The sequence below is a fragment of the Carya illinoinensis genome, chromosome 3, assembly GCF_018687715.1.
Source record: "Carya illinoinensis cultivar Pawnee chromosome 3, C.illinoinensisPawnee_v1, whole genome shotgun sequence".
Taxonomy (NCBI): Eukaryota; Viridiplantae; Streptophyta; class Magnoliopsida; order Fagales; family Juglandaceae; genus Carya; species Carya illinoinensis.
Window position 1 is genome coordinate 18,994,011 of NC_056754.1, and position 24,265 is coordinate 19,018,275.

At 35.3% G+C, this 24,265-nt stretch overlaps 3 protein-coding genes across 9 annotated transcripts; all 3 read right to left on the minus strand.

Moving 5' to 3' along the window:
- Window positions 1-1,298: 1,298 nt before the first annotated feature.
- On the minus strand, window positions 1,299-6,242 carry LOC122304582 (cytochrome P450 705A22-like). Its single transcript, XM_043116845.1, has 2 exons — window positions 5,415-6,242; window positions 1,299-1,544 (listed from the first exon to the last, which is right to left on the minus strand). The coding sequence occupies exons 1-2, from the start codon at window positions 6,240-6,242 to the stop codon at window positions 1,299-1,301; spliced, it is 1,074 nt and encodes a 357-aa protein (XP_042972779.1).
- A 1,553-nt stretch (window positions 6,243-7,795) lies between these two features.
- Window positions 7,796-11,609, minus strand: LOC122303641 (haloacid dehalogenase-like hydrolase domain-containing protein At4g39970). 3 transcript variants are annotated; one of them, XM_043115507.1, is made up of 11 exons: window positions 11,132-11,607; window positions 10,906-10,999; window positions 10,149-10,193; window positions 9,990-10,040; window positions 9,676-9,750; window positions 9,549-9,582; window positions 9,162-9,217; window positions 9,028-9,087; window positions 8,489-8,548; window positions 8,305-8,354; window positions 7,796-8,221 (listed from the first exon to the last, which is right to left on the minus strand). In XM_043115507.1, the coding sequence occupies exons 1-10, from the start codon at window positions 11,530-11,532 to the stop codon at window positions 8,352-8,354; spliced, it is 879 nt and encodes a 292-aa protein (XP_042971441.1). In that variant the 5' UTR covers window positions 11,533-11,607; the 3' UTR covers window positions 7,796-8,221; window positions 8,305-8,351. The 3 variants fall into 3 exon arrangements, with proteins under 3 accessions (XP_042971441.1, XP_042971439.1, XP_042971442.1); XM_043115505.1 differs by having other exon boundaries at window positions 8,305-8,351; window positions 11,132-11,604; XM_043115508.1 differs by lacking the exons at window positions 7,796-8,221; window positions 8,305-8,354; window positions 8,489-8,548 and adding an exon at window positions 8,655-8,839 and having other exon boundaries at window positions 11,132-11,609.
- A 4,457-nt stretch (window positions 11,610-16,066) lies between these two features.
- Window positions 16,067-24,106, minus strand: LOC122303642. Of its 5 annotated transcripts, none has more exons than XM_043115510.1 (14): window positions 23,848-24,100; window positions 23,513-23,578; window positions 23,318-23,414; window positions 22,477-22,622; window positions 21,109-21,210; window positions 20,838-20,909; window positions 20,636-20,739; window positions 20,385-20,466; window positions 18,672-18,764; window positions 17,999-18,063; window positions 17,627-17,639; window positions 17,452-17,532; window positions 16,495-16,603; window positions 16,067-16,406 (listed from the first exon to the last, which is right to left on the minus strand). In XM_043115510.1, exons 1-14 carry the CDS (start codon window positions 23,968-23,970, stop codon window positions 16,309-16,311), a joined length of 1,251 nt encoding a protein of 416 aa, XP_042971444.1. In that variant the 5' UTR covers window positions 23,971-24,100; the 3' UTR covers window positions 16,067-16,308. The 5 variants fall into 5 exon arrangements, 3 of the variants coding, with proteins under 3 accessions (XP_042971444.1, XP_042971443.1, XP_042971445.1); XM_043115509.1 differs by having other exon boundaries at window positions 23,291-23,414; window positions 23,848-24,099; XM_043115511.1 differs by having other exon boundaries at window positions 23,291-23,414; window positions 23,513-23,586; window positions 23,848-24,099.
- Window positions 24,107-24,265: the final 159 nt, after the last annotated feature.

Below are 24,265 nucleotides of genomic sequence, written 5' to 3' on the forward strand. Positions count from 1 at the left end.
GGGTTCAGTGGGCTCTAGAAAAGTAGAAATTGAGGTAGGAGGTAAAGGCCCAGAGCAATTATTATTTTTGTACGAGTAGCCATGGTCATCAAAGACAGCATGCCGGGCAATAAATACTTTATTCATAAGACGATCAAGACAACGAAAACCATGATGAGACATACTATAGCCAAGAAAAACACAAGAAGGCTATGGGGAGCTAATTTGTGAGGGGCATAATCATGTAAATAGGGAAAAACAAGACAACCAAATGGATGAAAATTAGAGTAAGAATGAGGCTTACCGAACAAAACCTCAAAAAGAGAGCGACTATCAAGAAGAGGTGTGGGCAAGCGGTTAATAATGAAAGTGGCAGTGCTGAACGCGTCAATCCAAAATTTAAGAGGGACATGAGAGTGAAAAAGCATAGCAAGACCTGTTTTGATGATATATCTATGTTTACATTCGGCACAACCATTTTGAGATGGAGTGTATGGACACGACATTTGATGACGGATGCCCGAGGAAATTAAGTGATTTCGAAATTGATGATTAGTGAATTCAGTTCTTCCATCACTTTGGGAAATCTTGATTTTAGTGAAAAATTGATTTTCAACAAATTTCTAAAATTGTAGAAAAATACAAAAGAAGTCAGATTTATGTTTCAAAGGATAGAGTCAAGTAAACCTGGAATAATTGTCAATAAATATAACATAATATCGAAATCCAAGATTTGAAGGGATAGGTGACAGTCCCCACAAATCACAATGAACAAGATCCAAGACATGCGAAGCACGATTTGTATTCAGAGAGAAACGAAGTCTTTTACTTTTAACAAATTGACAACTAGAGCACACAATAGGATTTGGAAGTAAAGAAGTAACACATAGTTGACGATTTTTTATTCAAAAAAAAAATAATATTATGAAAAACATGACCTCAACGAGCATGCCATTCATCAAAAGATGCCTGCGGACAATTATTAGGAAAAACAGAAAGAAAAGATTGATAGCCACGTTCAAGCACATAGAATCCATTTTCACGTCGACCTGTTGCCAGCACCCTTCTTGTGTCGCAAGTCTGCACAATGAAGCGATCATTAGTAAAGGTAATAGAGAAGGGAAAATCAGATGTGAGTTTACTAATGGATATAAGATTTTTAGTGAGGCCAGGCACAACTAAAACATCTTTTAAATGAAGAGAGGATGTCGAAGAGAATGTACCAGTGTGAGAAATTGGAAGAGAGGCACCATTACCAACTACAACACAGTTCTTACCAAAATACGTGTTGGCCTTGTCCAACTGTGTAGCATCATGAGTCATATGAGCAGTAGCGCCACTGTCCGTATACCAATTAGAATCTTGTCCATCATTAAGAGAACAAGAGGTGAAGGCCTCGACCAAGTTAGCAGCATTGAAAGGCCAAGTATAACGATCTTGACATGATGAGGCATAGTGACCTTCTCCACGGCAGATCTAACACCGGATTTGGTGGTTGCAATCTCGATTATGGTGAGCATCACGACCACGTCCTCCACAAGAGAAACGACCTTCTCCACATCCACCTGCATGTGAACCAGTCTTGATAGTACGAGATGCAGTGAAGGCAGCAGTAGTGGAGCCCGAAGAGGGAGTCGACTCCAATGATTGAACAAAAATTTCATAGCTTTCGGCTTTGGGCACAATGTCATCAAAGGTAGGGAGGGGGGATAGAGACAATTGAGTGGTTGAAAAATTAGAAAAAGATGAGCTGAGACCACATAAGTACCAGTGGAGTTTGTCAAGATCATCAACCAAACGTCCCATTACCGCAAGTTGATCACAAAGTGCCTTAAAATCTTAGGAGAACTCAGGAACACTTTTATCATTCTTTTTCATGGTCTGAAGGTCATCTTTGAGTCGAAGCTCTCGAGACTTCGATCGATGGCTGAAGGTATTTTCTAGCCAATACCAAACTGCATGGGACGTGGGTAAGCCAACGACAACAGACATGGCTTCCTTTGTTAAGGTGGAGAATATGAGACTAAGCACAAGCTGATCTGTACAATGTCATTCGGCCAACTTGGGATTTGGTGAAACAGAGTCACCGGAAACGATGGTGGAAGAGGGCTCGGCAAGTGAACCATCAACATAGCCGAGAAGATTATGGCATTACAACAGCGGGAAGACTTGAGTGCGCCAAAGGAGATAGTTGGAAGATGATAATTTTATGGTGAGAAGATGAACCATGGAGGTGAAAGGCAGAGTGGGGTTGACAGAGGCCATGGGATCGAGGATGTTAATCCGAAAAAGTGCTATGTGATACCATGTAAAGGTTTTGTAAAAACCACCGTAATTGTTTTGGTGGTTTACATTTATATTTATAAAGGTGTTTATATGTATATGTTGCTAAGTCCAAATCAAATACAAATTACATCCGTTGCCTATAAAGAAGGAATTCTATCTTGATCTAGAAGTAAGTCTTTATCTTAAGCTTGATCTTTATCTTGATCTTGATATGTAACCGTAATACACAAGCTAGCGCCCATTCAGGACGGATATAAGTTTCAATAAATATATATATATTGATCCTAATCACTCTAAGAACATTTGGGAAAAAAAAAACTCTTTATATCAACATCGACCTCTCAAACAATTTTATCACTATATTCATTCGTACGTATGTTAATTAATGTATAATACAAAATTTCTAGAACTATATAGGACCATTTTTAATTAAGATCTTGAAATTGTTTGAAGTATGCATATTCTTGCATGTTCTTCCAAGACATTAATGTAAATATTTTTGAAATTTAATTTTTAAATCAAATTATGCTACGTATGTAGCTGGTGTGTGGTATAAAAACATTCCAATAAAGTTCTTCTTTCTCCAAATCTTTCAAAGAACTTGAAAAAATATTAGATAAATATTAAATAACCAAGTTAATTAATATAATATGGTTAAATTTCCTTTTTGTTATCAGTTCTAGTTTTTAGGGCAACATGCATGCATGGTTTATCAATGGACAATTTAGCATGAATGGTTTGAGAAAAGACCTAAAACCAAACTCTGATCGATTGCACTCTTTACAAACAAAACAAATTAACAAATAATAATAATAATAATACTGAATTAAAGTAGACAGGCAAAAACTGTTGACTTTTATGTCTTTTTTTTAGTCCCACACCGGTGGGATGTAAACCAATATGCATTAGGCTAGGTTATAAATAAGAGGCTCAGCCTCTTAGTTTAAGTGCACCAGTTGAAAGCTTATCTAGTAACTTTTGATTTTAGTTAAATTTCTCTATTAGCCTTTTGTAAAAGGGGAAGAGGTGTAAAGTTAAAGTTTTACTAGTAGGGTAGCTTTGTAGGTGTGGTGAGGAGAAAAATTGTGTGATTGTAACAATTTTTCACATAGTGAATTTTCTTCTCTGGGTCTGGTGGTTTTTTCTCCTGTTTTGGAGTTTCCACGTAAATTTCTTGTGTTGTTATTATTTCTCTATTTTTCTTGTTATTCCTGCAAAGGGTAGATCCTAGGGGGGTGAATTTGGAGGTCCAAATTTCCAACAATTGGTATCAGAGCCACTAGATTCTTTTTGTGGGGTGGAGTTTTTGTGTGGTAGTGTGAATACGTACAATCTAAGGAGGTTCTGTCTAGGAGACTGGAAATTTTAAGTGTGTCTATTGTGACCCTTCAATTTTTGCTGGGAACTGACTTAGTGAGGTACTATTCATTTCTATAGTAAATTCATCAAAGTAATGTCAGGAAGTAAGGCCTTCAAATCTTGTAAAATTTGAGGTGGAGAAATTTGATGGGAGAATCAATTTTGGCTTGTGGCAAGTACAAGTCAAGGATGTCTTGATTCAATCAGGATTACACAAGGCATTGAAGGGCAGACCAACACCTGAAGTCAATACTAGTACTAGTGTGACTGGTGAAAGGAGCAGATCTAAAATAAGCGATGAAGATTGGGAGGATCTGGATTTGAGAACAGCAAGTGCGATACGTCTGTACCTAACCAAAAATGTTCTTGCAAATGTGCATGAAATATCTACGGCAAAGGAACTCTGGAAAAAACTTGAAGAGTTGTATCAGACGAAGAGCGTCTCAAATCGTGTGTACCTGAAGAAGCAGTTTCATACACTGCGGATGAGTGAAGGTACAACTATTTCAGATCATTTAAGCGTTCTCAATGGCATTGTCGCTGAACTAGAAGCTATTGGAGTTAAAATTGATGATGAGGATCAAGCCTTGAGACTCATCTGGTCTCTTCCACCTTCCTATGAGCACATGAAACCTATTTTGATACATGGAAAGGAAAAAATAATTTTTTCAGAGGTTACCAGTAAAATCTTTTCTGAAGAGAGAAGACTAAGTAGTGGAAGTAATGTTCCACTTGAGAACTTAGCGATGGTAGCAGCTGGAAATGGGAAGATGAAGAACTTCATGAAGAAAAAAGTAGTCTACTGGGGGTGTGGACAATCTGGGCACGTCAAGAAAAATTGTCCAAGAACTGGAGCAGGTTCGGCAAATGGCTCCAAGTCAGTAAATGGAGATACTGAAAATGATGCTAATATTGTGTCTCTCTCCATAGAAGATTTTGATCTTTAAAAGGAGACATGTACATCCTCATGGCATGCCGCTAATTCTCAAAGTTGCCATGATAGAGGATGTGTTAATATTAGTGGGTCCACAAGTTTGTACACAGGCATTGGTTTGGCATTGATGCAGGGTGTGTGGTAGAAATTCATGTCGATGGCTGATGAACTTCCAGGAGAGCCAAACGTAGAAGTTACACCATAATTTTCAGCAAGATTGTTTTTCGACATGGGCCGAAGTGAAATGCTTGGAATTTGTTTATTCTGAATGAGTATGCTTTTATGGTGAAGCATGATAACGGAAGTTATGAAGATCTTCATTGAGGTGGAGCTTGGCTGTGGGACCAGTCAAAGTCATAAGGTGGAGATTGTTGACTTTTATGTCTTTTTTTTAGTTCCACACTGGTGGGATGTAAACCAATATGCATTAGGCTAGGTTATAAATAAGAGGCTTAGCCTCTTAGTTTAAGTGCACCAGTTGAAAGCTTATCTAGTAACTTTTGACTTTAGTTAAATTTCTCTATTAGTCTTTTGTAAAAGGGGAAGAGGTGTAAAGTTAAAGTTTTACTAGTAGGGTAGCTTTGTAGGTGTGGTGAGGAGAAAAATTGTGTGATTGTAACAATTTTTCACATAGTGAATTTTCTTCTCTGGATCTGGTGGTTTTTCTCCTATTTTGGAGTTTTCACGTAAATTTCTTATGTTGTTATTATTTCTCTATTTTTCTTGTTATTCATGTAAAGGGTAGATCCTAGGGAGGTGAATTTGGAGGTCCAAATTCCCAAAAAAAACTTACTCCAGCTAAAGCCTTGAGATGGGTTTTGGTCATCTAGACCTCAGCTTTGTCATCTTTATGTACCTTCAATAAAATATCCATTAAATCTTCATGCTCTCCCTTCTTACCCTCATCTTCATGGTCCTTCAACATCCTTTCCAAAAGCCTGTCAAACCTCACGAACACATCTATGGCCTTCTTTCTATAAAGCCAGGAAGCCAATTTTCTTAGGGGTCCCAACACATCCCCAAGATACATCTTTGAACCCACATCAAATATGTCTTTCACCAACTCCCTAATCCCCTCAGCTTCATCACCTTTCTCCGAACACCTTGTGCTCATAGCCATCCTGCATAGAGTGTTATTTGAAAACTTCATTAGCTCAGCACCTACGTCGATAGCCTCTTTCTTCTCAACACACTCGAGAACACTACGCAAAAACCAGATAAGTTCTTCTTCTCGTACACCCCGTGAGCGTTCAAACTGTCTGGATGAGAGCAGTTCGGTCATGCACAGCTTCTTGACGAATCGCCAATAATCATCATACGGGGCGCTGAAAAACCCGTACTTTGCATATGGCATTTCATCGGTGAAACCTAGTTCCGGATGATTCGAGAAAGTAAGATCTTGGGTTTTGAATATTTCGGTTGCCACAGAGACCGATGAAACAACAATGCGCTGAGAAGCACCAAGGCGAAGGTAGAAGAGAGGGTCGTACTGGGTGGAGAGGTTATGCAAGGATACTGGGAGGTATGATGCGAGGAGGTGGAGGTGACCGATGAGTGGGAGGGCTAGCGGGCTGGGAGGGAGGCTGAGATGTGACTTGGTGGGCTTGCCCAGAAAGGATTTGAGCAGGAAGGTGGAGACTAAACAGAGAAGGAAGCAGAGGAAATAGTATTGGACATTAGCCATGGCTACCTACCACTACCACTACCGGCTAGCTTTTGGTATATATTCTGTGACCATTTAATACAACCTATATAGCATGGCCTGCGATTATTTCAACGAAAATACAAGGTAGTACATTGCTGTACGAAGGTTTCACTTAGAAATAATCTCAGATAATCTGAGCCACAACCAAAAAAACAAACAATTAAACTTGTATTCTAATGTGTTACATATATATAATAAATCAAATCTGGTTTGACATTGTTGGAACTTAATTGAGACTTATAATACAATTAACACGAATTATAAAGGGAATTGTACATAATTATTTTTTTGATTATCGAACTCAAACCATATAATAATTAATTATGAGAATCTAGAAACGGGCGGCTGTTTTAACATTACATCCTCATCATCTACTTGCATACCAATTAATATTTTATTAATTCTTCTATTTACATTTATATATTTATTAGCTAGCTAGCTAGTATGAATCAAATATTGTAATTTTCACCCCCCGGGCAGCCGGGCCCCAGCCCATACATACATGCGGCATGCATGCAGACAGTCTATACGTTCTAGGCATTGGCCATCGAAATCATCAGAATCTTCGGCCGGCTGTTTTATATGTATCCCCAAAGTAAAACAAATAAAGAAGAATTAATCTTTCAATAACTTTGAGAGTGTGCCACCTATATTGCCCTACATATAAGTTACATGCAGTTTCTTCAGAATAAATATTCTGATATAAAAAAATGATATTTACAATCATAGAATACGTAAGAGTCACACAATCCATTTTAAAAAAAATGAGTAAATATGAAATCTACATAAAAAAAAAAAAAAATTAATTTTTTAATAATAGATGCTCATTTAAAAAATAATAATAATTGCGTAGCATTAGCACATTCTACGACTATATATAACATTACTTTTTATAGATAGAATAAAAAATTCCAAACTGTCAGGCGGTATGCTTGGGAAAGAAAACTATATTCTCCCAGTTTGGGGTTACTAATTACCATCCCATTGAAAGACAAAAACAGACCAGACCCCTCAAAAAATAAATAAATAAATAAAAATAAAAAATTAAGGAAGACTATCAATCCTACAATTAAGGAAAGAAGCCAATTATATGGTTTGAGAGAGTTTCTTATGATCTTGCCCCAGCAAGGAAGTAATCATTTACATGCAGCTACTATACAGAACTAGGTTCTTTTGTTGTTGTATTCTCAATTCAATTACTTATTTCTACCAAGAGGGGGAGATAATTGAAAGTGATGATTGAGGGTTCCATGGCCTAATTCAGGTCAATGGCTCCCTCCCCTCTTTACCAAAATGACTACTTTTCCTTCAAATGGTTCTCCCCCTCTCAACAGAAAAGCAGTTAGGAAATAACGACCTTAACAAGTTTGCAATTAATGGAGAACTTTTTAAAACTGTCCCATATGTTCTAGCTATAACACATGACAGGCTTTGGATACATGTGGTTGCAGATTGAACCTTTTAAATGTTTCTTTAAAACAGTCGTCCATACAACCAAAAGATCTCACAAAAGCATAGTTTACAAACTAATGTGGCTAGACATGATACGTTAGATATTCTTTACAATAAAAAGAGTTTCACAATTTGATTTACACAACAAGTTACATTCGGTTGTGAACTTCAATTTTATGAGATCTCTTTATGGAACAAACAATTTTCTTGGATTGAGAGAGCGAGGGAGAGGGAGAGAGCCTAAGGCTTACAATCACATCATTTCACGATGTGGTAATTGGTAATTCAATAGGAGAATAGATTCTGAACCAACCTTTACCTTGCATTTTTTTTTTTTTTTTCGGAGGAAGGGGGTAAATCAAAAGGGTAATTTTAACAAAAAGACAAATGCAACAGGAAACATCCATTGCAGCCAAAATTATCAACCTCACAAGACGAGGAAAACCTGATGCATTCTCTAGCTGGCAGGGACAACATTTTCAAGTAATAACTCCAAGTCTTTCAATCTACATGGATAGTTTGTAACCTATGTAAGCTGTCAGGTGAAATAACCAAACAATTTCAACTATAGATAAATGTAATACCATACCTGACATCACTCAAATCCGGATAGATGGCTATTGCATCTTTAAAATCCTACTTTAAATGAAAAAAAAAAAACCGAGTGAGTCATGATCTAGTGAAACAACTATCTCGCTATAAACCTCCAGCATATGTAGAATATCATGGCTGTAATTTTCTTTGCTTAAGAGCTAAAGAGGGAAAGGTCGGACCTGGTCAGCTGTTGAAGATGTGTAGGTAATCACACACGACATTCCAGCTCCTGTTGCTGCCTGCAAATATAGTTTTTTACTTCAAAATTGGGGGTAAATCAATGGAACCAGGAGAAAGAGTAATAGTCATTAACATAAGAGATAATTATACAATAGAGTTCACTGTTCTCCGAGGTTTTAACTGTTCTTTCAATGCTAATGAAGGTTTGTACCTGTTGAGGCACGCCACTTATTGGTTAAAAGCTTTTAGATTGGATGTTCTAACATCATCAGAGCATAAGCCATGCTTTTGTATTTGTTTTGGTTTCACTTGGATTGTTGACTCTGTTTTGATTTTGGTGTCAGTTGAGCCTGGACATGAGAGGGAGTGTAAAGGAATCCAGCATCAATGATTCAATAGCCTGTGTTTGATTATGGGTATGTACTTGTTGGCCATATCTACCCACTAGCCTTAACGTTTGGATTGGATACTCTAAAACTGTAAACTACTCATTCCAAGCAGATAAAAATAACTGATTATTACAAATCACAAGATCTACCTGTAGTCCAATAATGCTATCCTCCACCACCAAACAATCTTGAGGTGATATGCCTAGCCTCTGCAAGGTATATCAATTTACAGTTATGGTCACGATATATTTCAAGCAATAGAAAGCAGAATCGCAATAATTACCTTGGAAGCTGTCAGATAAATCGATGGATCAGGCTTCTTTTCCTTCACATCATCCCCTGCAAGCCATTAAATTTAATATTATCAAATCTATATAGATGGACTAGAATTGTAAGCAAATAGAAATGAAAGGGAAATATGCTTGCTTTGCTAATAGACTTGAACAAACAAAAAGGAGTGAAAAAATTTTGAAGACACAGGTGCAGAATAACTAACAATAACACAAAGTGAACAACAAAAGTGTGAATGAGTTCCAAGTGCTTTACATGGATGCTCTTATGCACTTGTCACATGCATACGAGGATGAATTATACAGACATTCAACAAGTCTCTCAGGTATAATATGCCCAAAACACATTGAATATTCCATTTCAAAAATGGACAACATACCCGCAAGGGAGCAATCAAGACTTTGAAACCGCTCCTATGATAAGGAAAACACGAGAGATGAATACATGTTTCTGAAATAGAAAAGTACAAACTATAGCAAGACATAAATTCTAAAAAAACAACTTACAAATCCTATAAGGCTTTCGAGACAGAGTATAACCGAACTTTTAGTTGCTGCAGAGCAAACAGCTAATTTTCTACCCTACAACAACAGTGAGCAGAAAAGAAGGTATCACTAGAATTAGCACAGAAGTTGCTCATACTGAGGACAAAGCAAATGCAAAAGAACAAATCTAGAATACATGGACTAAGAAATTAAACCTATGCGTAAAATGAGAACAGATGATCTTGGAACCCAATTACAGATCAAGAAAATGCAAATGCATTGAGTTCAATATAACATGCAAACACAATTGCATTTAGATGGTAAATTTATCTTACAGCAGCCTTGGCATCATCCATCAATCTCAAAACCCCAGGTCTAGGTTCCACCTAAAGAAAACAATATCAGTCTGTATTTTCTAGTTGCCCATCAGCTTAGATAATAAAACGAGAACAACAAGAAAATTAGAGTACAAGAAACGTAAAATTTCTCCTTACAGTTCCAGATTTGATTATTTCTTTGTACCTTTCAGTCTTCCAATCCTACAGAACCATAAAAGGATCAATATGGCATCAAACTGAACTTCAAGTGAATCTATACAACGTATGAAACTGTTAACTTATTTACCAGTTATTTGTTGGATGTTTATAGATGAACTGAAATTCAATGGATAATTTCAAAAGCTAGAGTTTCTATGTTATAGACTATCCTTCTTGAAATAGAGAAGACTAAATTCCGTTGACAATGTATAAACGCTTTGGAATGAGTTGCCACCTCATGCAGAAAGATTCTGAACTGGAGGCATCCAATTTTATTTCAAAATCCATTTCTATAAGTCCACTTCGTGGTAATAAATAAATCATTCAGGAATCTCTAGATCTTGTTGAACTACAAGGCTTATTCTCCATTCAAGTTTAATGGAAAATAAGAGTAATATGATAAAGTACTCACATATTCTCACTATAAATTTATTCAGAAAAAAGAAATAAATCGAGTAAAGTTTTTCGGAAGGTTTTATTGCCAAGCCATTAATATTTACTCAACTAAGGCAACTGCAACTCTAAGATTCATCGATTGAACTTCTTACTTCATTTCATAACTCAGATTTCTTTTCCCACAAGTTGAGGCAGGCTTCAAGATCATTTAATAGCTTCTCTCATTCTCAATATAAAAGCTCATGCATTTAGGATCCTCACTTTTTCTCAGCAGCCATAAGTAATAGAGTAATTAAAAAAAGAGGGAAAAATACCATACCTGAAGAGTATCGACCAACTTGGCTCGGTCCTCATCCGCCTCTGGAGGCTTCTCGAGTATCGTCGACGATGGCCACCCGTTCTCCCCAAAGTACCTTCACAATCCCATACCCCAAACCAATCAACCAAACTAAAAAAAACCGAAATATTGTAAAATATATATTAGAGAGAGAGAGAGAGAGAGAGAGAGAGAGAGAGAGAGAGAGAGAGAGAGAGAAGGTAGAGACCATCGCATTTTGGGCTTGCCGCCTCCAATGCGGTTCTGGAGGTCGTCGTAGAAGTCGGAGTCCCAATATAGAGGCTGTTGTGATTGAGAGGAAGAAGGGCAACGGACATTGAAGTAAGCGAAGGCGTCATTGTAGGCCTGGCGGTGCAAGTGCTCGGACTCGAGTATCACGCCGTCGCAGTCGAATACCAGAGCTCGGAGACTATTAGAAGTCGATGATGCCGAAGCCGAAGCCGAAGCCGAGACCGAGAGCGGTTTCTCGAAGGGGAAACATTTACGGAGGGTTCGAAACCGAAGAGTAGTGACATGGAAGAGAGGATTAGGAGGAAGAAAGCTAGGGGCAGAAGAAGAAGAGGGAGAGGGGGAGAGAGTGGTGCGGGGGAGCGTTATCCTGCACGCCATGGCTATGTGGCCTTGGGGCACTGCCTCTACTTTTAACGGATACAAATGCTACGGACAGTGAACGTGTTAGCTGAATCGCTTTCAAAGAGAATAATTCTAGTTCTCATTTCTACGCACTATATATCATATTTATTTTAATTTTTTTTATAACAAATATGTGATATATGAAAAATAAGAAGCAACTCAATTAGTTTAATAAGAATTAAATAAATTAAAAAGTTAAAAATAATATATTAAAAATATATAAAATGAGTGGTGTGAGGTGATAAGTAACATACATAATCATCAAAATAGCTTGCAGTACTCCAGTTGGGCTGTGACCTTTGATCGCAAGTAGTCGATTTGTTATATATTAGCAAAAAGCATCAGATGGTTCCCTCCTTGGCAACCAATGAAGAAGGTCCCTAACCATTGGTCCGTTGCACTTTAGCATTGAAAGCGCTAATTTTGGGCACCCGATTCATTCTTCCATTACCTCTATTTTAGTTGAATGAAAATTTACTCATAAAAAGATTATGTTGGGAGTTTGGAATATGCGCAGACAAAGCTCTCTCCGAGTCGAGTTTTAGGGAACAAGACCAGAGAGTTCAAACTAGATACGTCTATCTACCACTGACGATGCTGCTGGTGTTGGGAGACAATTAAGGAAAGCGTTCATTTAACCGAGTCACAAAAATAGAAAAGAAACCCATATCCCAAAAGTAAATTCCAACTGCACAGCGTCACGAATTTAGATGCAGAGGCATTTTTATCAAATTGATAGGGATTGCTATGAAAATCAGACGATGGCAGAGGGTAGACCCTGAAATGGGTGATGGGCCATGTAAATCCCTAGATGATGATGAATCAAGAGGAAATGATAACAACAACAACAACAACAACAAAAATGGATCTTGGAGACACTGCACGAGACTGCAATATCAGAAAGCAAAAAATTCCAGTAAACAAGCAGTATCAACTCAAAAATGTCGATTTCTCTCTATTGGAGTTGCCTCAGTTCCCCCACTTCCGATCAGTGAAAGCTTTTTTATTTTAAACCTCGAAATTATGTTTTAAACTCGAACAGATTTCATGGTCGTCTTGATACAAAACTCTTGTATTTTGCTTTGTTATTTCTTTGCGTAATGTTTGTTTGCTTCGTACTATTTTCCTACGAAATTAACATCACATGTTGCTAGGGAGGAGCAATATCAACTAAAAGATCCCCTTGCAAAGGTACTAGAGATGATAACAATTGATGGCTTAATTACATACCGGAAGAACAGAAAGGACCATAATATTTAATTCACATTCAGAAGGTCAGTTGCAATCTCTGTACATTGTATAAAATTCCAGTGTATACGGTTAATGCCAACACCATTGACATGTCCTATTTTTGAAAGAAAATGAATTTAGTGTTCCTCCTAAACAAAACTAAAATAGTTCAAATAGCTAGGGAAAAAAACCCGGAAGAGATGAGGATCAACGGCAGTTTACAAAACCTACACAGTACTCCATTTTTTCATGAAATTAAACTTGCTTTGCAACTTTGGCTAGGGGTTGAAAATGTGGTCTTGGCAGCGGCATTTCCAACCCAAAGGCTTGTAATTCGTGTACTTGTTGCCTCGAGGTGATGCGTCAAAGAGCTTCATGGGAGCAGGTTGGGCCAAACGACTCAAACCAGGCTGGACTGGGACTTTGCTTGGCATGGTGGGCACCTGAATCGCCATGCATGGGTGGCACTTGTTGCACTTGTTGTGGCAGCTCGGAGGGGTCGATCCCAGCCTGCTTTTCTCCTCAACTAACAATCCCTAAACAGTAAACACCACCCAATTCCATTCTAATCAAACAAATAAATGAGACCCATAAAATCACAAGAGACAATCAGACAAAGCACCAACAATTTTAGCTCACCGGAGGAACAGAACTTTGAGGCTGTTGTTGCTGATTTAAGCAAGAAGATGGTGAGAGAAGATACAGAAGCATAGCAAGTAAAGCAATGGTGCAAAGAAGACATGAATTAATTGAATTCATCATCATGAATATCATGTCACCATGAAGTCATGGCCAATCATGCCAAAGAAACTCAAAAGATGTGAAAAAGTGAGAGAAAATAAAGACCCAGTTTTTAAGTACTGTTCAAACTTCCTCTACCAGAAGCAAACCAGACTGATGGGGTGAGATACAAGATTTGGTTAAATTGTTTTCATTTCCCTTTTTCTTTTCTTTTTTTAATTCTTTCTGATGGGTTTGAAAAGAGAGAAAAGGAAGGGGAGGTGCATAAATTAGGGGGTGGGGAGTGGGTGATCTGACCAGAAGGGACACTGATGGAGGTACAGATTGCAGCAGAAATGAAAGGAACCGCACAGAAGAGCAAAACAAATGAGGAGGATCCACGTTAGAATGCAGGACCCTTTGACACAGTTCAATTATATAAACTACTGAGAGGCTCTCAGCCCTTGTAGCAGTATAGCTGGGGTAGAAAGCGAAAGGATGATGCTATTTCTCAGTGTGTGGGGTAAAATTATGGCAGAGGGTAGCAGTTAAAATTGAGTATTTAATATGGCAGGCTCACTTTTGTTTCAGTGCTCAGAATTCAGTACATTTTGGGTTTGACTGCGACTGATTCCTTCGTTAAGTAAAAATGATTTTTATAGTTAATTTTATCAAAATAAGTAAAATAAACTTATATAGAATTGTTTAATACAAGTATAGTCATGTAAATTAAAATTATTTTTTAAATAAAATGACATAATTATATTAATTAATTTAAAATAAGTTTTAAAATTATTATAAAATAATTTTAAGCACGGTTACCTTTCACAAATAAGAGCATCTTTATTAGATTATACAAATACAAATTCAATAAAAAATTTAACTAATAGCACTTGAAAATATACCACATTAGAATATAAAACTTTAAAGTAAGTTAACTTTTAACTACAGGAAATTAAGGGTGCCGATCATATTTAGTTGATATTGTAGTTCAACCAAATGAATAAAGAAACATTTTCTTCAATCTAGACACTCTTTTTTCTTTGATTTTTTCCTCCGCCAAATTGCTCTTTTTTCCTCTCCTCCCGTGTGCTCTTCCCCTCCATTTATTCTGCCAAAACTTATCTTCAGCTAAGGTCTAATTTTATAAAAATTGATATTTTTTTCCTCTAAGTCAATTTTGATAAATTAAAATTATTATTAATAAATTATATGATTATATTGATTAATTGAATTTATTTTCTTTTTAATTATGCAAAAAATTTATATTTTAAAATTTTTTCATATTCAAATCGTGAAAAAAAAAAACTAAATAATAAACTAATAATAAAAGATATGTAAGGATATGATTATCCTTCTTTGAATATGCTTTCCTAAGGCAACCACCTGTTTTAACATGCCTATGTCGTTGAGGAGAAAAATATTTATAATTATAAATTGTATAATCATTACGTAATCCATTAAAAGAAAGTGAATAAAATATCAAATTTATGTAGAAAAAAAAAATTATTTTTTAATAATAAATTTTAAAAGATTAAGTAATATTTACCCGCACTACAATTATATATAAAATTACGAGAAGGAAAGCCAAAGCTAATTAACTATCGATATTTGGTGAGTTGGGAAACCGAGAAAGTGGAAGCGAAGTCGCCACGACTCACAATACTCACTGTTGAAGAAATAGACCACACTCTGCACAAACATCGGCATCATCTTTGTTGAATTTTTTGCAGTTAAATTAAAAAAAATAAAAAATAAAAAATAAAAAATAATAATAATAATAATAATAACTCCTAAAAACACTCTTTAAAAATTGTAAATTACTTGAAAATTCAAGGAGCTCGAGAGCCTAGCATCCACACTACAATCATTTTGCTCGTCTTGCTTCATTTAGGCATGTTTGTATATTTTTCATAATTTTATTTTCAAACATCATTTAAATAAAAAATATATTTTAATTTTCAATTCTTTTTATCTAATCATCATCTAATAATTATAAAAGAGTAATATTATATACAGTCGTAAAATGTGTAAACGCGATACAATCGCTTTAAAAAGTTAATTTTTTTTATGTAAATCTCATATTAATTTACTTTTTTCAAAGAGACTTTGTGACCCTTGTACAACCATGACTGCAAATATCATTTCTCATAATGAAAATATTAAAATCAATACGACTTTCATAAATTTTAAAATAAAATACAAATATTAAAACTTTTACAAACTTCAGAATAAAAATAATATTAAAAAAAATTAATATTTAAACAAAATTTTAATTTTATAATATTTTTTTATTGAATTTCTTTCTCACGTTTTCCGAAATTCAATAAAATATTTTCACTTGAACTATTTCATTCTGAAAAATTCAGTGTGTAAACATGTTCTTTAGAAATTCACATGGACCCAACTTCAGAAATTCACTTCATGTTGGGTTGTACAATGTATAAAATATTTTAGATTTATTTTATACCCTCTGCCGGGAAAAAAAGAAATGAGGAACACAGCACATCTTTATAAGCTCATTTTTTCCTTCAATATTATCAGATAATGAAGCATACTCTTTCTCGGGTTCATTTTTATCTCATTTAATAATAAAATGAGATCATGGATGATGTATTTCATGTATGCAAATTGAATGTACAGGCATTTCTGTAACCTCAGAGTCTCAGACTCAGTAAAAATAAGAGAGAATAAAATATGAATACAGAAGATTTTAAAAAGTATGCTGCATCAATCAGATTATAAAAGTCTGTAAGTTTCAACCCACTTCATTCGGCTATATGTAAACCCCAGTACCTTTGTTCATTTAGAATTTTGCAAGTTGGATCGATATAATTCCTCATCTACGATCACAGGCGGTATGCTCCAAGCTCCAAGTTGATGTCCAGATATCTTTCCACCTGAAAATTTTCAAGTTGTGGAGAAATCATGTTCACAGAAGAAAAAGGGTCAATTTCATACTATCAGGCCTTCAGAATGGCAAATTACCTTCTTTGGTGGCTTCTTCGCATCTTTTCTGGTAATTCAAGGATAGTTGGGGATCCAAGTTTTTCAGTAAACCGTCATACTTCCGCTCAGCCTCAGTAATGTATTTTGCCTGGGTAGAGAAAAAGTTGAAAGTCGGCTTTAAATACCACTGTGTTTAAGAGTTAAAACATGAATGCACTTTGATTCTTCGAAGAATCCTTCTAGTGAAGTCATTGAGACTACGAATAAAGGGTTTCTACACCTAAAGGACAAAACTACATTATCTAATCAGTCCAAGCAATTCTCATTTAGAGTTAAAAAAACAGGCTGGATGATTGGGTCATAGACTTAATATAGCAGGGATACTGAGTTGTACTTATTTATAAAAAAGAATACAACAGAATAAGGAACAGAAAATTCATTAATAGTCAGCAATATATCTATTTTCTATGATTTTGAAAGAATCTGTAGTAGGAATGCCAAGATGGCAATGTCTTGATGTACTTTTTAATTTCATAGACCATGGAAGTATGTTCCTGTGTCCATGGTGGGGGATTACTTGTCACGCCTGTAGAACAAAGGTTTGCAATTTCTTCTGAGGCCTTGGTAGAATTCTGAGATGTAATTCAGGGATCCAAAAAACCTCTGGAGTTGGGTTCACATAAATATATATAAATATATATATATATTTATGTACATATGTGCGCATGTATGCATATCATCTGTGTGTGTGTCTATATAACATGAGTAAACTGCATCTTTTATTAGGAAGATTAGTAATTTATTGCATAGAAACAAGAATCCAAATATACTGATTGCCTAAAAAACAACTAAGCACGGCTGATGATTGACAAATAATACAATGTACTGTGAGCTTCATAATTACTATGGACATCTTTAAAGCGATTTATGGAAAACCAAAGATTCAGTGCTCCATTTGGCAATAAAGTACCAACATGAACAGCCAGGCCTACTCACCAGCATAACTGGGGCCTTTGAAGGACCATATATTCTGACAAACATGCGTAAAACATTAAAGCTATTCGCTATTACATCATCCTGCATGTAATTCCTTACTTTATTCAGTAAGAGTTGGATTAATAGAATGAGACAGGTAGTAGTAGGAAACCATGACAAAGCTAAATGACCTCACCTCATAGTCAAACCTACACATTTTGTTGTCAACTCAGTACGAATAAAATAAGCATCGTGCTTGCCGCATTAATTTCAACATTGAAAAATAATAGCATTAGTCATCTCAATGAGCAATTTGTTAAAAAGCAGTAAACCATTTTGAGTAGTCTGCATTACTTTACAACCTCAGATTGAAAACAAGTGCAGATCCACATGTACGCATGTAGTCATGCACAGATTCCAAAATCTGAAGCAGTGAATGTTCTTTGACTCGGAAATACAGATCATTTCAAAAAGAGAGAAAGTTGATACCAATAATATTGTGAAATATTGATCACTAAAACTTTCCATGTGGAACTAATGCATGGAAAGGGACAAAAAGAGTACTTACAGATCATCGGACACTTCCACAAGGAATTCTGAGACAGAGAGAAATTCCATATGCAAATCATTGACCTTCACAACAGCTTCAAAGAAAACACAATTTAATCTAACAAAATATGCTTGCTCCAAAGAATTGGAGAACAATGGAAGACTCATCAAGTCAAAAGTACAGTAACTGCATCACCATGTTAGACCATAACAATTAGGATAATTTTCCACTTAAATTCAGAGTTTTTCGTATGATTTTGGGCAAAACATGGTAAGACTGGAGTGTAATCACGTTACTTATAGCATTTTGAGAAATTGTAATACAAAAATTCCAGACATTGATCTGGCAAGACCTGAGAAAACTTGGTTATTATATGACATCATGTCATTGCCAATTTAACCTCTAAAAGACTGAAAGAAAAAGGAAAAAAAAGAAAAAGAAAGAACCCCTCAAAAAAAAAAAAAAAATCAACGGAATTTTATCCCGACATTATATTGTTGATGCCTTATCTAATTTAAGAATGGAAGGATAAACAAAGTGCTCTGCACATCTCATGAAGGAGAAAAGTACAACAACTTAAATCATAAAAGTTGCAACATATTTTTTTTTATAAGTGGTTCATAAAAGTTACAACATATGAACAAGCCTTTTTTTATCAGTGAAATTTAAGAACAAGCTAACAGGAATTTACCTTTTCTCCTCTCAACTGATATAGTAGAAGATTTAGAACACGATAATCGAAGGACTTTAAATGAATTGCCCTCATCACATCTTCAACAGATATCTGGGTGGCAAAAATTCCATCAAAATGTAAGAAAATTTTGGTCGTGCCTATGCTTCATTGCAATATTATACCTTCAAAACACAGATAGAATTATACAAAATATTTTCCATGGGTTAAGAAATTTAGAACTAGTATACCCTAAATATCTTACAAAAGTGATAAGATGTATAAGGAGAAATTACAACAGTTTCTGTCCATCCCCAGTAATAAACTCAACTATTGCAAACCCACACGGTAAAATTGGTACAAACTATATAAGGAATTTATCTACTCAAATATAATCATCCATTCCGTTAGATGAAAGGGTTCCCAATGTCACTGATGGAAATACATATTTGAAACCATATTTCTGTTATTTCATGAGAGATCTCAATTCACTAGTCACAAATTCCTCAAATTACTAACCATTTTAATTTCTCCATTCTGTGAAATCATTGGTACATATTCTCAAACATAAGGCATATCTTATCCAGATTGATAAAGTAAATACGAGTAGCAATCTTTCTGTTCCTTTTTGTGTGTCCCAAATTAATGCCTTTTAATCTGTATGCTTCAGTAATAAATTGAAACAATGTTAAGTTTGAGTTTGGAATTACTACTCGATTTTTTAGCCAAGAAGGGAGCACAAAATAATAGTCTACAATTTGTTGGATCAGAGATCAGACCAGGGAGACTTTGGGGACTATTGCGCACGGATCATTGGAGACTTCCTTATTTATGCTGTTGATTCATTGTTTATTTGTTGGCTGTAAATGGTAGTTCCTCCACCTCAGCGAGGGTGAATCAATAAAGTTTACACGTGTTCGGTTTAAAAAAAAAATCAATTTAAATCTTCCCTGGAAACATAGGCTCCTACCATCTGCTCACTAGTAATATGGAGAGAGTTTTACCAATTCCAATATATGTATATAACTTATAAAAAAAACTCCCTTATATATATAATCTTACATGCCTATATATAACTTGGGCTATGCCTATTTTCTTCTATCAATAAAATATTATTTTACCTATAAAAAAATGATTACCTTCTTTCACTAACTCCCCCCCCCCCCTTCTCTTTCTTCTCTTTTGAAATGTAAGACTATAACATTATTTTAATATTTTAATAACTTTTTTATAGAAGTAATTTTAATAACGATTTCTTACAAGTCCAACGATTTCTTTATCAAAATGCCTTGTTTTCTCCTATTAGTACCCTGCAAACTTCTCAGGCATGGCATGCACATCATTTATGAAATTAACTGGTAAACCATTGCTGATGCTACACAACTTTATTGGTTCCAGCAAGAATAAAAACAGTATTCTGAAAGAGACTAAATTTCCTGATGGAGCCATTGCTGATGCTACACAACTTTATTGGCTTGTGCAAGAATAAACTCAACAATGAGTAACTTGGGGAATGATAAACTAAATATGGAGCAAAGTTAGTTACAGAACATAGAAACTTCATTTTCACTAAAATGTGTCTGAATTACCAAACACATATACAGAAAGAATACAAAAACAACGTAGTATGTCAATAATAATAAGCCATAATGACTATATATTTTTTTTTGTAAGTAACATAATGACTGACTACATTAATATAGGCAAAAAAGATGATGATGATGATACACATACCTCCTCTTTGCTCATGAGTGCACAACAGAGCTTTCTTTCTAGCGCCCAATATTCTTCTCCAAACTTAAATTCTTCTCTAATCCTAACCCCCTCAGGCAAAAATTGAAACAAATATTTCAACTCAAATATTTTTTTTTAATCAGTAAACAAATTTTATTGACAGAAATAGGCATAGCCCAACTCAAAGTCAAACTTTACAGTTCTTAATTTGTCTGAACATGATAATGCAGAAAGAAAGTAAGAAATTGTACCTCTTTGTTAAAAGTCCATGATATTCAAGTAGACCCACGAGTGGCCAGAATGGATTGCTTTTAAATGGATCTGTGAACTTAGTAATCAACCTCTCATTTCTAGGCTGTAATCACAATTGGAATTAAAATCGCCAAATGAAAATTGATTAGCAAGCAAGAAGATATTTGTTGTGAGGTCCCAAATAATTATTTGTACTATCACCTTGTGTCCTCTTTCTGAAACAGACACTCCACTGGTTGGTTGATGCAGTATCTTCTCATTCAAACTATCCAGCTGCATTAACAAAACAATGAAGGTTAAGGAGAAAACAAAGCCAACATATGGTTCGAAAGACTAACTTATCAGAATGCTACAAATCACACTGAGATTCAACACAAATTGAAATTGTTATAAGATGATTTCACTATTTATTTAATGTATGTCCCCTTCAATAAAAAGATAGCTGAACATAGTACTTCTTCCAGATCGTTACCTGATAAATAAAACTTTCTGTGAATGAAAGCACAGGTAAATACTTGAATAATGATGGCAGCCTGTTCACGTCCATTTCATGAAACATAAAATAGGATCTGCACTGTAAGCAATATGCATAACCTTATTTATTTGAATAAAAGAATCGAGATACAGGGCATATATAACCACGAGATTTCTCATTCCAAGTCCACATTAATAAAGATAATGAATAAATAAATCCAACCAAGAATAATAACTATATTTTCTTTTCACTCCCCTTTACCAACAATTTCCACTTGTGTACTTGATTTGGTGAAGAAAGAAAGAAAGAATGCGGCTGTAGAAGATCTAGTCTTGTATACAAAATAAAAATTTCACAAAATGAATATACCATGGAAAATCAACATCACAAGCTTAATTATTTAAGAGATTATGAACTATTTGAAAACCTCGGTTGTGTGTCTGAGAAAATATATATGGGTTGGAGTACGATCACATCCCTTAAAAGAAGAAACAGAACACTTGGTTCTAGGCAACATTTCAGACAAAGTTGGAAGTATCATAAGATCATAACAAGGCTCTTTTCACGTATAAAAAAAAAATTTAAAAAAAAGAAGATCATAATAAGGAAAATATATTAAACTGAATAACAAAGTAGAAAATATATGAAAAGCAATCAAATGCCTTTATGTTGTGTAACTATCACCAAAATGAAAGGAACTCATTTAAATGATATCAGGTATACAACAGATTCTTTCAAATCTTATGTAAAATAGAATGGATCCATGCATCCTCCAAATGGAATCTTAAATGGCATCTTAAAAATACACAAGTAATTTTTTTTTTATAAGTAGAAGTGTAAATAAAATTTTATAGAAAACAAGAAATGAGAAAATTAAAATTACTCAGATAGATCGGTTTTTATGTTAGTTGGCCATTGCACCAATAGATGCCATGAAATCTCTAAGGAAAACGACTTGTGCAAGCCCCATTAAAGCCCTATAGAAAAAAGTGAGACCCACCTGAAAAAACCTACTTTTTAAATGGTGGTCCCACTTTTTTTCAAATGGCTTGCACTCCTTGAGTTTGTATCTAGCATTACTCAACCACTAAAGATACAAAAAAGAAAGATGATATGTTTTCTCCAATACTCCATTTTTATTAAGTAAAATTTTATTAATATCAGTAGGCGTAGCCAAGTACACTGGATGTATACAAGAGAAAAAACCTAGCTAGGAAGAAAAGGTTTCAATTCTCCAACATATTATGAAGGTAACAATCGATATCCAAGCATCTTCTCATTTGCCTAACGCTCACCATGGAAACTTTAACTGCAAAGTGCAAAGTACCATCTTAGCCCAATGGGAAGTAATGAACATTTACTTACAAAATCCTCGAGGGTAGAATTTGCTCGCTGCATTGCATCCAGCCCAACCATAGCCATGTCTTCAAAATTAGTTTCCAATGATCCAGCATACAACCAACTGTCATAGTCAAGCTGCAAAGAATTATTGCCAAGATTTTGACAAGTGCCTGCAAAGAAATTTTGAAATTTAATTAAAATATTTTCAAACTTATGGGAAGGAAATTTTCTCACGGATGCAAGTCTTTAAGGCATCAGAAAACAAGCAAATAATATTAATATAACATTCAAAATTACCAAAGCCATTTAAAAATCTAAGCTGATACAGCAACGTCAAAAAGTCTCAAAATTTGTGTTAGGATGTTCAATCATAACAGATCATGCACAGAGCGTGCAAATTTTCTTCTTTTGGGTTTGGGTGAAGGGAGGGCAAGCAATGAGGTTTTTTTAGTCAATAAGTTCACTCATTTTCCCACAGCAATAGGAAAGGGGGTTATCTATCAAAAAAAAGCAATAGGAAAGGGGGTTGAAAGACATGTAATGTTTTTTTTTTTTTTTTTTTCCGGCACTGCCCACTACCACAGGATGATGGACTCCATTTGGTTGACCTATGAAATTATATGGTTGAAGATAGCATCATATTTTTGCTTCATCATTCCTAAGAACTAAAAGAAGGAATAATGCTACCGCATGTTCATCTGATTGAAAGAGTTCTGAAGGTTATTTTCCCCTTTTATTTCCTCCGATGCATCGCTCAAAGATTGTCAAAATGAGTGTCAGATATGCACATCGTAGCTAATAAAGCATTCAGATAAAAAGGTTTCCGCATTATAAAAACCTAAAGAAGCGTAATGCGCTGGCATACAACAACGATTGTCCTTGTCTTTCACTTCTTCTGTAACTTCTGTTATGTCTTCCCGACTAAGCCAGATGGATGCATCATCAAGAAAAGCAGTTGAAATCTGACATAGAAGTAACACAATAAGCATTACCGATTGCACCCCGACGTTGAGAACTGAGATATATGAAATCAGACTAGAATCGGCCACTTAACACTCACCTTTGACATATGTTCAGAGACCAAACTGCGCTTCTTGTCTAAGTCAAGCTCTCCGCAGGGTTGTATCTTAGAGTATGTTAATATTTCCAAAGAATAAAACCATATCAGTAGAGGGGCCAATGACTTGTGCTAAACATCATCGCCCATAAACTAGATAAATATAATTGCCTACTCAAATCGAGTTCGGGTAAACTTTTCTCGAAAATACCGAAATTAGAATAAAAGAAATGGCAATGGAATTAGCATGAAAAGCTTGAAGAAGAACAAATTCACGTCTAATTCTTTTCAATGTAGGTGATCATAGATGTTGCTTAGGTTTGAGTGATTGAAATTACCAAAAGAAGGATGAGATTGGCGAGGAAGCGATTAGAGTCGCCATTGGATGGGATAGCAACGCCACGAAGTTCCATGAACTGAAGCATCCTCTGTACTTGCTCTAGCTTCCTCAGTTCTTCCATTTTTTTTCTTTTTTTTCCCGGCTCACTAATGGCCCCTAATCTCTCGCTGCGATGGTGCGAAGTTCGTGCTAGAAATGGCAAACGCTCTTCTCCACTCACTGCGCAAACTCCACGCGAAAATGGTTCCAAAAGGCTAAAAGAAAAGGAAGGGAAAAATCCGCACGACAAGTAACTAACAAACGACGTCGTTCTATAGTAGCAAGTTCTTTTCCTCGTTTTATTTCTGATTTTATTCACCATCCTCTCACACTAAACTGGAGTTCTTCGTAAAGAAATAATCATAAGGCTAACCACA

Bases quoted from the DNA above. Each gene is read 5' to 3' on its own strand.
- LOC122304582 (XM_043116845.1), bottom strand. From the start codon at position 6,242: ATGGCTAATGTCCAATACTATTTCCTCTGCTTCCTTCTCTGTTTAGTC. The intron at 1,545-5,414 runs GTACATAAAGAT...GTTCACATGCAG, and splicing joins TAATGGATATTTTATTGAAG to GTGGATGTGGAGAAGGTCGT.
- LOC122303641 (XM_043115505.1), bottom strand. From the start codon at position 11,532: ATGGCGTGCAGGATAACGCTCCCCCGCACCACTCTCTCCCCCTCTCCC. The intron at 10,041-10,148 runs GTAAGGAGAAAT...TGTTTTCTTTAG, and splicing joins AAATAATCAAATCTGGAACT to GTGGAACCTAGACCTGGGGT. The intron at 8,352-8,488 runs GTCCGACCTTTC...CATTTAAAGTAG, and splicing joins CATCTTCAACAGCTGACCAG to GATTTTAAAGATGCAATAGC.
- LOC122303642 (XM_043115509.1), bottom strand. From the start codon at position 23,970: ATGGAAGAACTGAGGAAGCTAGAGCAAGTACAGAGGATGCTTCAGTTC. The intron at 20,910-21,108 runs GTAACGATCTGG...TTGTTAATGCAG, and splicing joins CAGAAAGTTTTATTTATCAG to CTGGATAGTTTGAATGAGAA. The intron at 18,064-18,671 runs GTAAATTCCTGT...GCTGTTGTGAAG, and splicing joins ATCAGTTGAGAGGAGAAAAG to GTCAATGATTTGCATATGGA.